At 41.2% G+C, this 16,362-nt stretch overlaps 1 protein-coding gene across 1 annotated transcript in view; it reads left to right on the forward strand.

The window, feature by feature from the left end:
- KATNIP (katanin interacting protein) overlaps positions 1–16,362 on the forward strand; it is a 357,151-nt gene that overhangs the window by 181,644 nt on the left and 159,145 nt on the right. Inside the window, exon 18 of the mRNA XM_063430236.1 lies at positions 12,076–12,281. Within this exon, the coding sequence (XP_063286306.1) occupies positions 12,076–12,281 (206 nt within the window). The remainder of the gene's footprint in view (positions 1–12,075; positions 12,282–16,362) is intronic.

A 16,362-nucleotide genomic window follows, 5' to 3' on the forward strand; every position in this document is an offset into this window, starting at 1 on the left:
TATATTTGACCCTGTAACTTTCAAAAACGCTATAAAACCTGTACATGGGGGGTCCTGTTCTACTCAGGAGACTTTGCTGAACACAAATATTAGTGTTTCAAAACTGGAAAATGTATCACAACAATTATATCATCAGTAAAAGTGCTGTTTGTGTGTGAAAAATGCAAAAAAAGTCACTTTCACTGACAATATCATCGCTGTGATATGTTTTACTGTTTTGAATCACTAATATTTGTGTTCAGCGAAGTCTCCCGAGTAAAACAGTACCCCCCATGTACAGGTTTTAGGGTGTCGTAGAACGTTACAGGGTAAAATACAGTGATCGCAAATTAAATTCTCTGGTCTTTCGGCCTGGGTTGGCAGGCAGGTCCCTTAAATTGCAATCAATAAAATAACTTAATTATGTAAAAATATTACATAAATACGCATGTAGAATTTAAATATATATGCATATTTATATATTTGAAGTCTACGTGTATATTTATATAATTATTTATGTAATTTTGTATATGGACATATAAATAGTTCGCATTCTTTTTATTTATTTATATATACACAATTTCATTCTAAGTGTATTTTGATAAAAATAAATATATTAATATCAAAATACAGTTATATATATATATGCCGATGACGGTCCTGAACCGTCCTCCGTCCTTAAGGGGTTAACAGTGGATATTAATATAAAATAGAAATTTACCCTTGGGGTACACTGTAGAGAATAAGAAGATTCCGCCATAGCTTCTGTATAGATAAATGTAAAAAATCTACAACAGGGGTGCCTACACTTTTTAGTGTCATGATCTACTTTTCAAATGACCAGCTCAACAAGATCTACCTACTAAAAAAACAAACAACTTCTCTTACATACATTAAAATCCTTATTGCGACTACTGCACGCACCCTACAAGTCTCCTGTCACCTCCCTCTGCAAAACCCCTGTCACCTACCTCTACTACAAAACCTCTGCCCCCATCTTCTACAAACCCCCTGTCCCACAAAACCCCTGTATCCATGTTCTACAGAACCCGGTCACCCCTTGTACAAAACCCCTGTCTCCCCCTTCTGAAAAAAGCCTGTCCAGCCCCTTACAGTAGTATCCATCAAAAAAAAAAAAAAAATGTAAACAAGCACACTCCTCTCACCATTGATGAAGGTCCGCTTGCTGCTCCCTGCTGTTGACGGACTCCAGCCTCACTGCTGCATCGTCGCCCACACCCATTGTCATAGCAGCTTCCTTTTGTTGCCTGGAAATAGTGAAGGAAAGCAGACTTTTTTTTTTAATATTGTATCCCCTGTTTGTCATTCTTTTCTTGATTTTTAGTATTTATCCCAAATGTTGTGGTCTCTTACCCCCCGCCGTTTGTATATCTCTCTCCTTCTGATTTTCTTACTCCTCTCTGTAGTGTGTGTGTGTGTGTGTGTCTGTCTATGTGTAAAGATCAATATATAGGAATGGAACACACTCACAAGCTGGTGTGTCTGTTAACTATATATATATATATATATATAAAATACATTTCTAAACAAAAATCTGCACACCAGTCAAGCTTTTCCCAACAGAAATCACAAATCTGCAGTGATGTTAATACTGCAAAGGATTCATGGTGTGTATATGCAAATTAGTTTAACAAAGAATCACAATAAGCAAACCAGTAACCAACCTTGTGCTGATGATTTGCATTAACAATGAAACAGCTGTCCATGAGTGGTTCACTGGCTTTGCATCTTTTACTTTGGTTTCGGTTTCAAAGCTGTTGTATTCAGCAAACACAGACTCAAAGGAATCCATGTTTAATATGGAATGATGCAAAAATGTGATTCTTTGTGAAACTAATTTAATTTACATATGCCCACCCAGAATCCTTTGCGGTAGTAACATCACTGCAGATTTGTGATTTGTGGGAAAAGCATTGCTTTATTTGACAAATAGCATAATTTAAAAAGGATAATCTAAGCACCATAACTTCAACATCTTAGTTTAGTGTTGACAATACATGACATTTACAGGTGCAGTCTGTTTGGTTTTGTCTACCTACTTTCTCCTAGAGATCGCTCCAATCTATTACTAACATAGAAAGCCTCTCTGACCTTGCCACATATCCTCCCCCCCACCTTAACACTGGTGTGTGAAGCGTCCTTAGCCGAAAAGTCATGCACTCTAGATAATGCATCCGCGTTAGCATGCAGTAGACCAGCCCTGTGCTTTACAAAGAATTTAAATGGTTGCAGAGAGATGAACCAACGGGTGACCTTAGCATTCTTGTCTTTATTGTTCTGCATCCACCGTAGTGGAGCATGGTCCATGATAAGGGTGAAAGATCTGCCCAACAGATAATATTTCAATGTTTCTGTTGCCCATTTAATGGCTAGACACTCTTTTTCTACTGTTGCATAGTTTTGGCAGTAACTTGCGACTTAGAAATAGCACTGGGTGTTCTTCATCACCAATCATGTGAGATAATACCGCCCCCAGGCCTACATCGGAAGCATCGGTTTGCAAAAAGAAATGCTTCTTAAAATCTGGGGCTACCAAAACGGGTTGCATGCATAGAGCTGTACGCAAATCTGTAAAAGACGTTTCTGCATTCTCATTCCATTTTACTGTATCTGGTGCCTTTGCTTTAATCAAATCAGTGAGAGGGGCAGCTCGGGTTGCAAAGTGGGGAATGAAGCGTCTATAATAGCCAACTAATCCTAAGAAAGCTTTAACCTGTTTCTTTCTTAGAGGGAGTGGCCAATTTTCAATTGCCTCAACTTTAGTCATTTGCGGCTTTACCAGTCCTGTCCCTACAGTATAGCCAAGATATTTGGCTTCCATACAACCAATGGAACATTTGGAGGGATTAGCAGTAAGACCAGCTTTCCTTATGCTGTTTAATACTGCTTCTACCTTTTCCAAATGGGAGACCCAGTCTTGGCTATAGATGACTACATCATCTAAGTATGCTGAAGCATACCTGGAGTGAGGTCTTAGCAGTTTGTTCATTAACCTCTGAAAGGTTGCTGGGGCTCCATGAAGCCCGAATGGTAAGACTGTATACTGGTATAGACCCTCAGGGGTCACAAACGCAGTCTTCTCTTTAGCTGATTTTGTCAGCGGGATCTGCCAATATCCTTTTGTTAGGTCTAGAACACTTAGAAACCTGGCCTGTGCCAGTTTCTCAATAAGCTCGTCCACTCGGGGCATAGGATAGGCATCACATTTAGAGTGTTCATTAAGTTTTCTAAAATCATTACAAAAACGCACTGACCCATCTGGTTTAGGTACTAAAACTATGGGGCTAGACCACTGGCTATGTGACTCCTCAATAACTCCTAGTTCAAGCATTTTTGCTACTTCCGTTTGTATCGCCCCCTTGTGGCCTCAGGAATTCTATAGGGCTTTAATTTTACTGTAATTCCTGGTTCTGTGATAATGTCATGGCAGATTTCGCTAGTTCTGCCAGGAATGCTAGAAAATACATCTTTATTTCTGGATATCATTTCTTTGGCTTCCATCTGCTGTTCAGGGGTGAGATCAGTGCATATACTAACGTCAACAATTGGGGATTTGTCTACAGCAATCATACAGCTTTCCCTATCCTTCCAGGGCTTTAATAAGTTTATATGGTAAACTTGTTCAACTTTCCTACGATTAGGCTGTCTAATTTTATAGTTTACTGGCCCTACTTGTTCAATAACCTCGTACGGGCCTTGCCAATGAGACAGGAGTTTGCTCTCAGCTGTGGGGACAAGTACCATCACTCGGTCCCCAGGTTGGAAGGACCTTACTACTGCCTGACGGTTGTAGATAACCTGTTGGCTCCTTTGAGCTTCTTCCAGGTATTGCCTGACTATTGGAGAAATTTGTGTAATGCGCTCTTTGAGTTGATCAACATAGTGAATCACATTCTTTCCAGGTACTGTTTGTTCTTCCCATTCTTCCTTTGCTATATCTAATAGACCCCTTGGGTGTCTACCATAAAGGAGCTCAAAAGGGGAAAACCCTACAGAAGATTGGGGAACCTCCCGAATAGCAAACAGCAAGTATGGTAAGAGAGTGTCCCAATTTTTCCCATCTCGACCTACAACCTTGCGCAACATGTGTTTTAGGGTTCTATTGAATCTTTCTACTAAGCCATTGGTTTGAGGATGGTACACTGATGTCCTCAAGGCTTTTATTTGCAATAATTGGCATAGCTCTTTCATTAGTCGGGACATAAAAGGGGTACCTCGCTCAGTTAAAATCTCTTTTGGTAACCCTACCCGAGAAAATACCTGGAGCAATTCCTTTGCTATGGTTTTGGAAACAGTATTGCGAAGCGGAATAGTGTGTGGCATAATCCAATACAACCAGAATGTACAGATTACCCTTAGCTGACTTTTCCAATGGTCCCACCAAATCCATAGCAATTCGCTCAAAAGGGGTTTCAATTATAGGCAATAGGATTAGGGGTGCTCTTAAGTTAGGTTTTGGGGCTGCTAGTTGGCAGTCTGGGCATGAGGAACAGTACCTCTTGACCTCTTCATATACCCCAGGCCAGAAAAATCTCCTTAGAATCCTTTCCTGAGATTTTTCAACCCCCAGGTGCCCCCAAATAAGTGAGAATGAGCCAGATCTAACACCTTCCTTCTGAAAGATCTGGGTACCAAAAGCTGTTCAATCTATAGCCCCTCATCTTTGATAACTCTATAAAGCAAGTCATTTCGCAGAATGAAACGGGGATACATCTCTCTGGATTTCCCATCAACCATAGTACCATTAATTTCTATAACTTGGTTACGGGCATTTTGCAGTGTTAAGTCATTAACTTGGTCCCTTCCAAATTGACCTGAACCAATGCCCAAGTCCTCGATATCAACCTGTTGTAGGGTTTGGACATGGGGTTCAATCAATATTTCAGTTGAAGGCGTGGAATTAGTACTTGGACTAGGTAAGACCACACCTTCATTACTCTTAGCTTCATTAATCAAAGCCATTTGTAAATTCATAGTTCCCCTATGCTTATCTTCCCTTCGTTCACGCCTTGACTTGCGCCTTTTACATTGATCATAAAACAAGTCAGGGTGTGTAAATGTAAAAATACATAGAGGGCTCTCACTTATGGATTCACACTTGGTCTGAATAAGGCTTTCAAAGCCTGGGAAATTGCGCCCGAGAATAAGAGCATGTGGCAATTTAGGCACAGCTGCTGCCGCCAATACTGGGTATGTTTGGCCAAGACAGCCTATTTTTATAGAGGTAGTAGGGTATGATACAGTACAGCCATGCACACAAAGTACCTTAACCTTCTTTTCTGGGATCAATTGAGAAGGCTGAATCAAACTGCTTGTCACTAGGGTAATGTCACTACCTGAATCCACAAGAGCCATGGTTGCCTTCCCATTTAACAAGTTTTATCATATATGCATGTTTCAGTATGTTTCCCCACCAAACAGATCAGTCCACAAAAGTCCTCATTTACAGAATTATACCCACAATCCATAGGTTCTTGCAAATGTGGACACACAGCCTTTATGAGTCCTAGCTCCCCACACTCAAAGCAGGTAACTGGGGTTCTCCTGGTCTGTATCAAAGGCTTTTGAATTGTGCCATAGTTCAAGGTCTTTGAGCCTGGAATCAGTCCTTGGTTATGTTGTACTGCAGGTGGTGCTGTAGATTTTAACTCTCTCACTGCTGTATATCTTTCAACCAGCGCCACCATTGAATCATAAGTGCTAGGGCTACCCTGTCCTGCCCACTGTCGCAGACCATGGGGTAATCCTCGCAAGAACCGATCCAAAACTAATGTCTCAATTATTTGTGCAGGTGTCGAACTCTCTGGTTTTAACCATCTCCTTGCCAGATGAATCAAGTCAAACATTTGTGACCTGGGTGCCTTCTGTTCCTGGAATTTTCAATTGTAGAACCTTTGGGCCCGGATCACTGGAGTCACGCCAGTCCTTGCAAGAATCTCTGCTTTAATAACCTCATAGCTTGCAGCCGCCTCTTCCTCTAGGTCAAAGTAAGCTTTTTCACCAAGCAGAAAAGGTGCAACTATGCCAGCCCATTGAGCATGAGGCCATTGCTCTCTGATAGCAGTTCGCTCAAAAGCAATGAGATATGCTTCCACATCATCTTGCGGCGTCATCTTTTGCAGATACTGATTTGCACGTATTGGCTTTGAACCGCTGCTTTGATCCTCTCTGGTAGTTTTTGAGAGTTGCTGCACAATCTCCTTCAGGACAGTCCTGTCCTCTTGCTGTGCCTGCAACACAGCCCCCATTTGAGCAGTTATCAGCCGGTTAGCTTCTTGTTGCACTGTGGTAGCATGCAGCAAGGCCTTTAACACATCCTCCATTTTAATACAGGGTTCAAACAGCTAACCCCACTTCTGTCACCACTTGTGGCAGGATGGCCAGGCTCTTCACAATAAACTTCAAGTGCAACAGTCAGGATAAAATAGTACTGCAGTTTATTGTCACTTTCCACAATTTATACAAGGTTGTGCTCTCCCACAAAATAAAACAAAAAGAAAAGAAATCTTACTCCAACTTGGAGACTTACTAAACAACAGTATTACTAACTATCCAACTGGCCAGCTAATCTAGTTCCCAGTTTTAAACAAAATGAAATACAGCACTTTTAGCAGGTTTCACACAGTACCTTTTTCTCAGAGTCTCAGGCTTAACTACCTCCTCTCTCCCAACTGTTAGACTCCCTGATGTCTTCAGAGGCTAACCTTTTAAAACCCTAGGGCTGGTTAATTACATTCACCTGGTTGATAACATTCAAGGGGTGACTCCCCCCAATTAACCCCATCATGCTGGGAATAGAGATCGCTCCAATCTATTACTAACATAGAAAGCCTCTCTGACCTTGCCACAATATATATATATATATACACTGTCTAAGTGTATTTTAATATTAATTTATATACGATTTTATATATATATATATATATATATATATATATATATATATATATTATCAAAATACACGTAGAATGATATTGATTAAATATTTATATATATATATATATAATTATCATTTTATTTTTATATATATATATACTAAATAACTAAATATGTAAATAGGTAAAAAAATATATATATGTGTGTGTGTAATTTCTTTCTGTATTTAAAAAAAAAAATATATATATATATATATATATATATATATATATATATATATATATAGACAGTAAGAAAGTAGACAACCCAAGGTATCGCAAATGGGGTATGTCCAGTCTTTTTAGTAGCCACTTAGTCACAAACACTGGCCAAAATTGGCGATTAAATTAGTTTTTTGCATCTTTCACACACAAAAAAATATAAACACTAACTTTGGCCAGTGTTTGTGACCAAGTGGCTACTAAAACAGACTGGATATACCCCATTTGCAATACCTTGGGTTGTCTACTTTTGCAAATGTTATGCCATCATGGGGGTAATTCTCATTCCTGGGCTACTATATGGTATCAAAGGCAACATAACCAATCTGGCGAATTTCAATGTGAAAAAACTGAAAAATGTAACGTGCTATACTAGAACATATAACTTCCCACAACACCATATAACCTGTACATAGGGGGTACTGTTTTACGCGTGAGACATTGCTGAATACAAATATATGTATTTTATTGCAGTTAAAACAAACCGTATTATGACATTCACAGTTAGAATGTCACGTAGAACTAAACATTTTCTTTAAAATTCTTATTTTCTCCCACTTTTTAATCTTTTATGTATATTAAATTATGTTTCATTAAATTATGTTTCAAACGTTGACTCTATTTGGCATCACACCTGTACTTTTATGTAAATAATAAGAGTGTGTGTGTGTGTGTGTATATATGTATATATATATATATATATATATATATATATATATATATACACACACACACACACTTATTATTTACATAAAAGTACAGGTGTGATGCCAAATAGAATCAACGTTTCAGTCCCAGTTCAGGACTTATGTTGACGCTATTTGGCATTACACCTGTACTTTTATGTAAATAATAAGAGTGTGTGTGTGTGTGTGTATATATGTATATGTATATATATATATATATATATATATATATATATATATATATATATATATATATATATATATATATATATATATATATATATATATATATATATATACACACACACACACACACTTATTATTTACATAAAAGTACAGGTGTGATGCCAAATAGAATCAACGTTTCAGTCCCAGTTCAGGACTTATGTTGACGCTATTTGGCATTACACCTGTACTTTTATGCTGTACTGAGGAAAGTCCCGAACTGAGACTGAAACGTTGACGCTATTTGACATTACACCTGTACTTTTATGTAAACAATAAAAGTTAAGTTTTAAGAAGACCGTGAGTGCGGACCATCACTTTGATTTTTGTATTTTGATGACCCTGGCCCGGCACCAGGGCCGGACTGGCCCACAGGGATACCGGGAAATTTCCGGGGATTGAAGAGTAGCCGTTCCCCCTCTCCCCTGGGCCCTGACCAAAGGGAGGGGAGTAATATAAAGTGTTTTTTTTTTTTTAATATAAATATATCAATGCTATAACCCCACCCATACACACACTACACCCCTCCACACACACAGAACCCCTTCACACACACAGAACCCTTCCACACATAAACATTACCCCTCCACGCACACAGAGCCTCTTCATGCACACAGCACCCCTCGACGCACACAGCACCCCTCGACGCACACAGCACCCCTCGACGCACACAGCACCCCTCGACGCACACAGAACCCCTCCACGCACACAGCACCCCTCCACACATAAACAGCACCCCTTCACGCACACAACACCCCAAACGGCACTCTCTCCACGCACAAACGGCACTCTCTCCACGCACAAACGGCACTCTCTCCACGCACAAACGGCACTCTCTCCACACACACACAGCACACACACACTAAACCGCTACACAACACACCGCACACCCCACACACAGAACCCCTACACATATTGAACCCCTACATATTCACCAGTCTGTGTGCGTTCACCAGTCTGTGTGCGTTCACCAGTCTGTGCGCGTGTGATCACCAGTCTGTGTGTGTATTCAGCAGCCTGTGTATATATTCAGCAGTCTCTATATGTGTGTATTCAGCAGCCTGTGTGTGTTTTTTGCAGTTTTTCTGTATTCAGCAGTGTGTGTGTGTATATTCAGCAGTCTGTCTGTATGTGTAAGTATTGTATTTATTGGAAGTACCAATAAATATAAGCCTCATTTTATTGATAATTTATATTTTTATTCCTTTGAGTGGTTGCGTAGTCAGAGCCGCAGTGCATTGGTTTGCCCAGTGGGCTATTATGCTGTTACGATGGCCCTGGTCTAGGGTATGTGTGTGCTCTGATGATCATGCTCCTACAAAATGTAAATGAAAATACACTCATTTGAGTACCAGGAAGGGGGTGAGCTGTAGCAGCCACTTCTGGCCAAGAAGAGGTTAAAGACATGTATTTCTGTTTTTTTTTTTTTTTTGTGATTTTTGTATCGCTAATGGGTGTCCCATTTTTATATTTTCAAAATCTGGTCACCCTAGACACATGGAAGGTTGGGAGGGGGCATAGGGACACATGGATGGCTGGGAGAGCTATAGGGACACATGGAGGACTGGGAGAGATGGTTAATAGGACACATGAAGGGCTGGGGGGCTAATGGGACACGTGGGAGCTACTTAGACACATGGAGGGGCTGGGGAGTTAAAAAGACACACGGAGGTGTGTGGGAAAGAGACAGACGGATTGGGAAAGGGGAACAGGAGACACACAGAGGAGCTGAGGAAGACAAACAAGAGACACACAGAGGGAGTGGGGAAAGAGAGAATGAGACACACAGAGGAGCTGTGGGGAAAGATACAAATAGAGGTGCTGGGGCCTGGGAAAGAGACAAAGGGGCTGGGACTGAGAGACACATGAAAGGGGATTGGGGGAGAAAGACAAACTTCACTTGTGTCTCCAGCTCTCCCTGTAACTCAAAGTCGGCTGGTGAGAGAAATACGTGATATTAAAGGGACACTATAGTCACCAGAACTACTACAGTTTAGTGTATTGTCCCTGTAGGCTGAACACTGTAAATGCTACCTTTTCACAGAAAAGGCAATGTTTACATTACTGCCTAGGCACATCACTCAGACGACCACTAGAGAAGCATTCTAGTCCAATGCTGCACAGTGTGCAGCACCTATGTTGAGCATCTACGCTCTCTGCATGGAGGTCCTGAACACTCCCCGTAGAGATGCAATGATGCAATGTATCTCTATGAGGAGATGCTGATTGGTGCGGTGAAGCACAGCGTTTTGCCACACATACGCAATAGCCTCCCAATGCTTTCCTATGGTAGATCATCCAGTTGTCGGTTAAAGTGAAGAGCCACACTCATTACTTCAAAATGAGCAAGATAACAAATTTTTTACTGCTGTGCAATAGCATACATTCACCATTTCAGTCCCATTACCAAACATTTCTTAATATATCAAGGTAGTTGGACTGAAATATTGATTATATGCAAATGCACGTCTGCGTCTGCTTACAATAAATTGCTCTGCTTTATTTTGAAGCCTTATAAGTGCTTTCTTTCATGTTTGAGTGATAGTTTCCAGTTTTTTTCCCGCTTCCATATCTGTGCACTATGCTGGCGCGATGCATTACGGGGCTGGTATGGAATTTTTTTCCAGAGCTGCTTTTCATTCCCAGTCTGGCCCTGCCCGGCACCCGGCATTCAAAGCATGTTACAAGTTAGCCTGAAGTGAAAGGAACCTCTGGATTTATATATATTGAACACACACTCTCACTGGCTCATATATATATATCACACACACACACACTCTTCAACATTCACTCACTGGCTCATATATACACACTTACGTTTCTTATATTTGCTCCACACAAGTCCTATCAGCTGTTACTGCCCTCCTCTCTCTCATAGAGAGTGCAATATATTTCCTAGTAAATATATGGTGTTTTACAGATTACGCTATTGGTGGTCCCCTTTCATTTTATTTTGCTGATGATTATATTTTTGCATCAATCGGGGTGACTGCCTGACAACCCAGGCCGTCTACCTGCAGCAAATCTGGCCCTTCCAGATCCTGTTTTATTGCAGCTGTCTACTAAAAAACTGTTCATAATTCCTTTACCTCATTATTAAACACTATTATTTACTGCATATCTCAAAACAGTTGGGTGTATGAAAATGGGACAAAAAGGCAGCAGGGCTCAAGGTGACATATCAATTGCACACTTGGTGGGTCCTGCCAAAGGGGAGTGTCAGTCTAAAGGCATCCATGCCAGTCAACCCCTCTCAGGGGCTCATGCACACATTATTGTTTAAGTAGGAGTTTAAGCAAAGAATTCCTGATTTCATTATATATAATATGTTATAATACTTTAACACATTCTATGGTTGTATCTGTAAGACAAAAGTATATGTAGGTAAGTGGGTTACCAAGAAATGCTTCGGTATTGTTAACTGGAGTAAGGGATTAAAGGGACACTCCACTGCCCAAATACAAAATACAGAAAAATCAATGTTTAATAGACATGCCCAAAATTAAAACATGCAAGCTTTTAATTATAATGTATTTATTTTTTTCATTGGGGGTATGTCTAAAAAATAGCTTGCAAAATCTGCAGTTCTCTTGTCTGCTACTTTTGCAAACTTTCCCCTTCTTTCCCAGCCCAGACTTTCTGTGGCTGTCCAATTACAGACATTCTAATGCAGCTCAATGAGAAGAGGGGTGTAACCAAAAAAAGTGAAATTTGCTCTTTTTACAAAATTAAAAAAAAATAAAAATAGGACACACTCTTCTGACAGTTCCTCTTAAAGACAAAGAAAACCAATTTTCACACATTTTAGACCATTTTTAATTGATCCCTACAAATAATTTATGGCAGATATAATTGTAAGTCCATAGGAAAAAAAACTCCATTGTCTTACACTTAAGTTGAAGAGATTTTTTTTTTATTTCTTATTACATGCAATATTTTATTTTCATAGTTTGTTTTATTGTACAATACATTTAATGTATTCTGTGTGTCTTAATTAATATTTTCATGAAGTATATTATAATATTTAGGCATAGAACAGTTTGGAGATACTATATTGTTCACCACTGATGATGAGATTCTTCAAGCAATATCTGTCTATGATGAAACATTTGACAACATATTTGAGCATACAGATCTTGAAATGGATGAAGAAAATTCTAAAATACGACCGCAAACTGCACATCAAGAGGAGGAAAGACCTTATACACAAGCAGGCCATAATAACAAGCCACAAGTAAGACTACCAATTTTACCAAGTAGTTTTTTTTTTGTTTTTTTTTAGTTTTTGGATTGAGTAACCCTTGCTGGCACAGATGGGTTTTTAACTCCTCCTCTGATTAAACCTTAGTCACACACATGAGTCTCTATTGGGCTATAAACTTAGCAGAAGATAAGAAATTCAAAATTAAACAAACTGTGCAAAAATCAAAACATTAGATCTCTTTTTACAGGGAATGTGAGGGAGACTGCATAAACCAAGAGATGTAACTCCTAGTCAGATACTTGAGCAGTTAGACTACAGGGGCATAATCTATACAACGAAACCAATCCATCAAGCTGAAGATGTTTTGGTGTACCTCTTGTTTCAGATAAAGCTAATCTGTTTATGGAACCAATAGAGTGACTCATAGAATACAGCGTGGAGTGATATGATCCCCACTCTGGCATATGATGGTGGTACAGGTCCTCTCCTTGTGGATATGGAGAAAAAAGAAAACCAGAACTATATAGTGCACACCAAAAAAAAAAAAAAAAAAGTTACTTGCGCACTATGCCAAATCCCTATGCACATTAAATAACTGGGGGTGCCGATGCTCAACCCATGTGCTCCCTATTAAAGGTTAATAAATGTGTAGGGGTTTAGTGGAGTAGATACATAGAAATTAATGGAATCTTACTTACATTAAGCAGAGCAACTATGGTTTGCAAAATCCTTAAGGCCTTGGTGGTATATTCACCACCAAGGAAATGAAATCCAGAAGGCAGTTACACAGAAAAAAGTGTATTTATTGTTATTTGTGAATAAATTGTTTTAATTATTAAATTGCTGGGGTTTTTTAAACAGAAAACACCAACACATTTTGCCACCCCCCCCCCCTCCATCTTTCCCTTAGTGGTCTCCCCCTCCCCATCTTTCCCTTAGTGGTCTCTCCCCCCCCCCCCCCCATCTTTCCCTTAGTGGTCTCTCTTCTCCCCCCATCTTTCCCTTAGTGGTCTCTCTTCTCCCCACATCTTTCTCTTAGAGAACTCTCCTCCCCCCACATCTTTCTCTTAGTGGTCTCTCCCCCACCTCCCATCTGTCCCTTAGTGGTCTCCCGTCTTCTCCCCCCCCCCCCCCCCCCCCGTGTCACTTGGTGCCATCTCCCATCCCTTCCCTGTTGTACTTCCTACCTCTTTGTAGCACGGACCACGGTACAGTAGCTTCTGCTTCCTGAACCCGGCCGGACTGACAGGAAGTGCTCACTGAGAGAGCACTTCCTTTCAGACCGGCCTGCTACAAAAAACAGACGCTCCTGTACCATGGTCCGCGCCGCCTGGCCACGCTACACTGAGTGACAGATAGGAGGGAGCACTGTGCGCTTCCCTCCTGCAGGGTCATTCAAAACTTGCGCCCCCCGGGCCGGTGAGACCTAGGGGACTGCCTAAGTTCCCTACAGGACGCGCCGGCCCTAATAAAAATTGGCGGCTAAAATAAAACCAAAAGGGTAATATACTGATGAGTGTACAAGGGCAAGGGGAGATAGATCAAGTAGGAGGTGATTTGAAATGAGGGCTAGTATTGTGTATAAGCCAATAAAGAATCGGTGAAGGCTGGTTCCTTGAACATGGTGCCTGGTGCCAACATAGTAATATAACAAGGAAAGAAATACTTTGTATTAAAAGTTAGAGGGGGAGAAATAAAAGAAAAATGTACCAGCTTAGACTTGCTCCTCAGTTACAGGACGTGGCCTATTGCAGATGGCTCCTTAGCAGCCAAGTTCCTCTCAATCATCATCTGCTTCCACATCCACAGCAGCTTCTGGTTTGCTAATCTCTCAATGTCTGAGTAACTTTCAAATGCAAACTTTACAAAGGCTTGGCGTGTAACTAGCCTTTTTATATCAGCTATACGTCCACTTCCTTCATGAGCTGAATTTTCCAGGTGCTCAACCTCTTCAAGACCTGGTTCTGTCACCAGCTCATCCTCCACTGGAACAGGTCCCTCCGTGAAGGGCTTCACAACATCCTCCATCTGTTCTGTGAATCCCTGGGAACCTTCCTTGCTCTCTACGATTAATGCTACAGGTCTCATCTCTATATCCTCAGGGGGTTGGCTAGGGAGGCTGTCTAGAACACCCTCCTCCTGCATGAATGCAGCCTTTGATCCCAGCTCCATCCCATCATGCTCGGCCTAGCCTGGTATGGAGCGCTGTTCTTCTGCCGGAGGCCCAGACTCCCGGCTTAGCTCAACTTTCCTTTGCCTGGTTTCCTCCCCAGGGTTATTCTCTGCTTGTTCGGCCTTGAGTGGCCACCTCTCAATGCCAGCAATACTTTCCTCTGGACTGTCGGTCTCCCTGCTCAGGGTTGTTCAGAGACGCAGTCATGGACTCTCGTTGGGTAATGACAGCACCGGTATTAAACAGCCGGTCAGGCAGTCCGAGTCCCGCCTTTAATTCCATTACGGTTTTCCCAAAATCTGGCAGCGATTCCAGGTAGTCAGTGCGCCCAGGCATTGTAGATGTAGTCTTTGCCAGCAGATCCAGTTCTACGGCTCCCGAACAATCATTCAAAGTCTTTGTAGAAATAACAGGTGTCTCTGAAATACTTAATTCTGCTATGCCAATGTCGTCTACTTTGTCACTTTCGACTTGGTTGGGCTTAGGTGCGGACGTGCCAATCTTATTACCACAGTTTGGTTCTGTAACTGTCGCTCTCTCTTGGCTTAGATCAGAGGCGGCTACTTTGCCTTTCTTATTCTGACTTTGTTTTGCCACTACTTCTCTGCCTTGCTTTATTCTGCCAAACTGTTCAACAGCTGGTCGACATTCTTGGGTAGCCTCGGCTACTAAACAGTTCACCGCATTGCTATACTCAACTGGGGTGCTTTGCTCCTCTCTATTTTGCTCAGCTCCTTTGCTGTTGTCTTCCCTGACTCCCCAAGTCAGTCTGCTTTTCATGCCTTTGATTTGTTAACGTTTTTCTTTCCCTGGCTGTATTCACTAGCTTTACTTACACCTCCTGGGTGGTTTTTGCTTACCACCAACTCTCTGCCTTGCATACATTTTTTTCTCATCTTTGCAGTTTTCTTTAGGATGTTTATGCATGCTTTAGTCTGATCACCTTTACACTGCAAATTTTTACTTGTCTCATTCGTTACAGCACAAACCGACTTGACACTGCTGGCCTCAGTCACAGTCTTTCTTTCTCCTTTCTGATTCTTCTGACTTTTCTTACTTTGGCGCATGTCATCAGTGTCGCCATCACTGCCTCTTGACAATTCTGCTTTTTCCTTTAGCTTTGCCGGACTCTTTACGAACTTTTTTCCTTTTTGTTCCTTGGAGGAACCAGCTGGCTTTTTACCCTCTTCCATTTTATCACTACTTTCAGGCTCAATTTCATCCTTCTTGCCTTTTAATTCCTGTTCTCTCTCTTCTGCGTGTTTCTCAACAGCACGCTTCGCTGCCTCCATGCTTTTCAGCTTGCTAAAGACTTCTTCTACTGCCTCTGTCATCTTATGCAGGATGTCAGTAGCTTGGTTACGGGGTCCCTTGTCCCCACGCACCCTGCAGGGGGCAATCTACAAAACCTCAGTAAGGACAGCTCTATGCTCCTGCTGAGCATCCCTCAAATGGTTGGTGTTTTGTTGTATAGTAGTTGCCTCTTGTTGTACAATGGTTGCCTGTACCAGAGCCTTCAGCAGGTCCTCCATTATAGCACCAAGCAGGTAAGTCTTAAAGGTACAGTGCTACTTATTTGATTAACAGGTCTGCCAAAAATAAGAGTCCTCAATAAGCAGACTGATGGATGACTGGCACACCCACAGACCCTCAATGCCTAGCAGGGAGTGGTTTATTCCCACTGCTACAGCTGATTATCTGCAGCTGAGCAGTGGGTTGGAGACAGTTCCAAAAAACTCTGGCCTGGACCTTATTTCTCCCAGTTGTGTCTACTTCCCCTGGGGTTAAAAGGCCTCTCTGCCTTCACTTTATCACAGTAGGTATAGTCTAATATAGTATTTAATTTTACTTTTCACTACACTTTACTTTGCACAAGTATTCCTATTGGGACTTTAATTTAATTATATCATGTTTCAGCTCTATTCAAAACTGTCACTC

This window comes from Pelobates fuscus, chromosome 8 (assembly GCF_036172605.1).
Source record: "Pelobates fuscus isolate aPelFus1 chromosome 8, aPelFus1.pri, whole genome shotgun sequence".
NCBI lineage: Eukaryota > Metazoa > Chordata > Amphibia > Anura > Pelobatidae > Pelobates > Pelobates fuscus.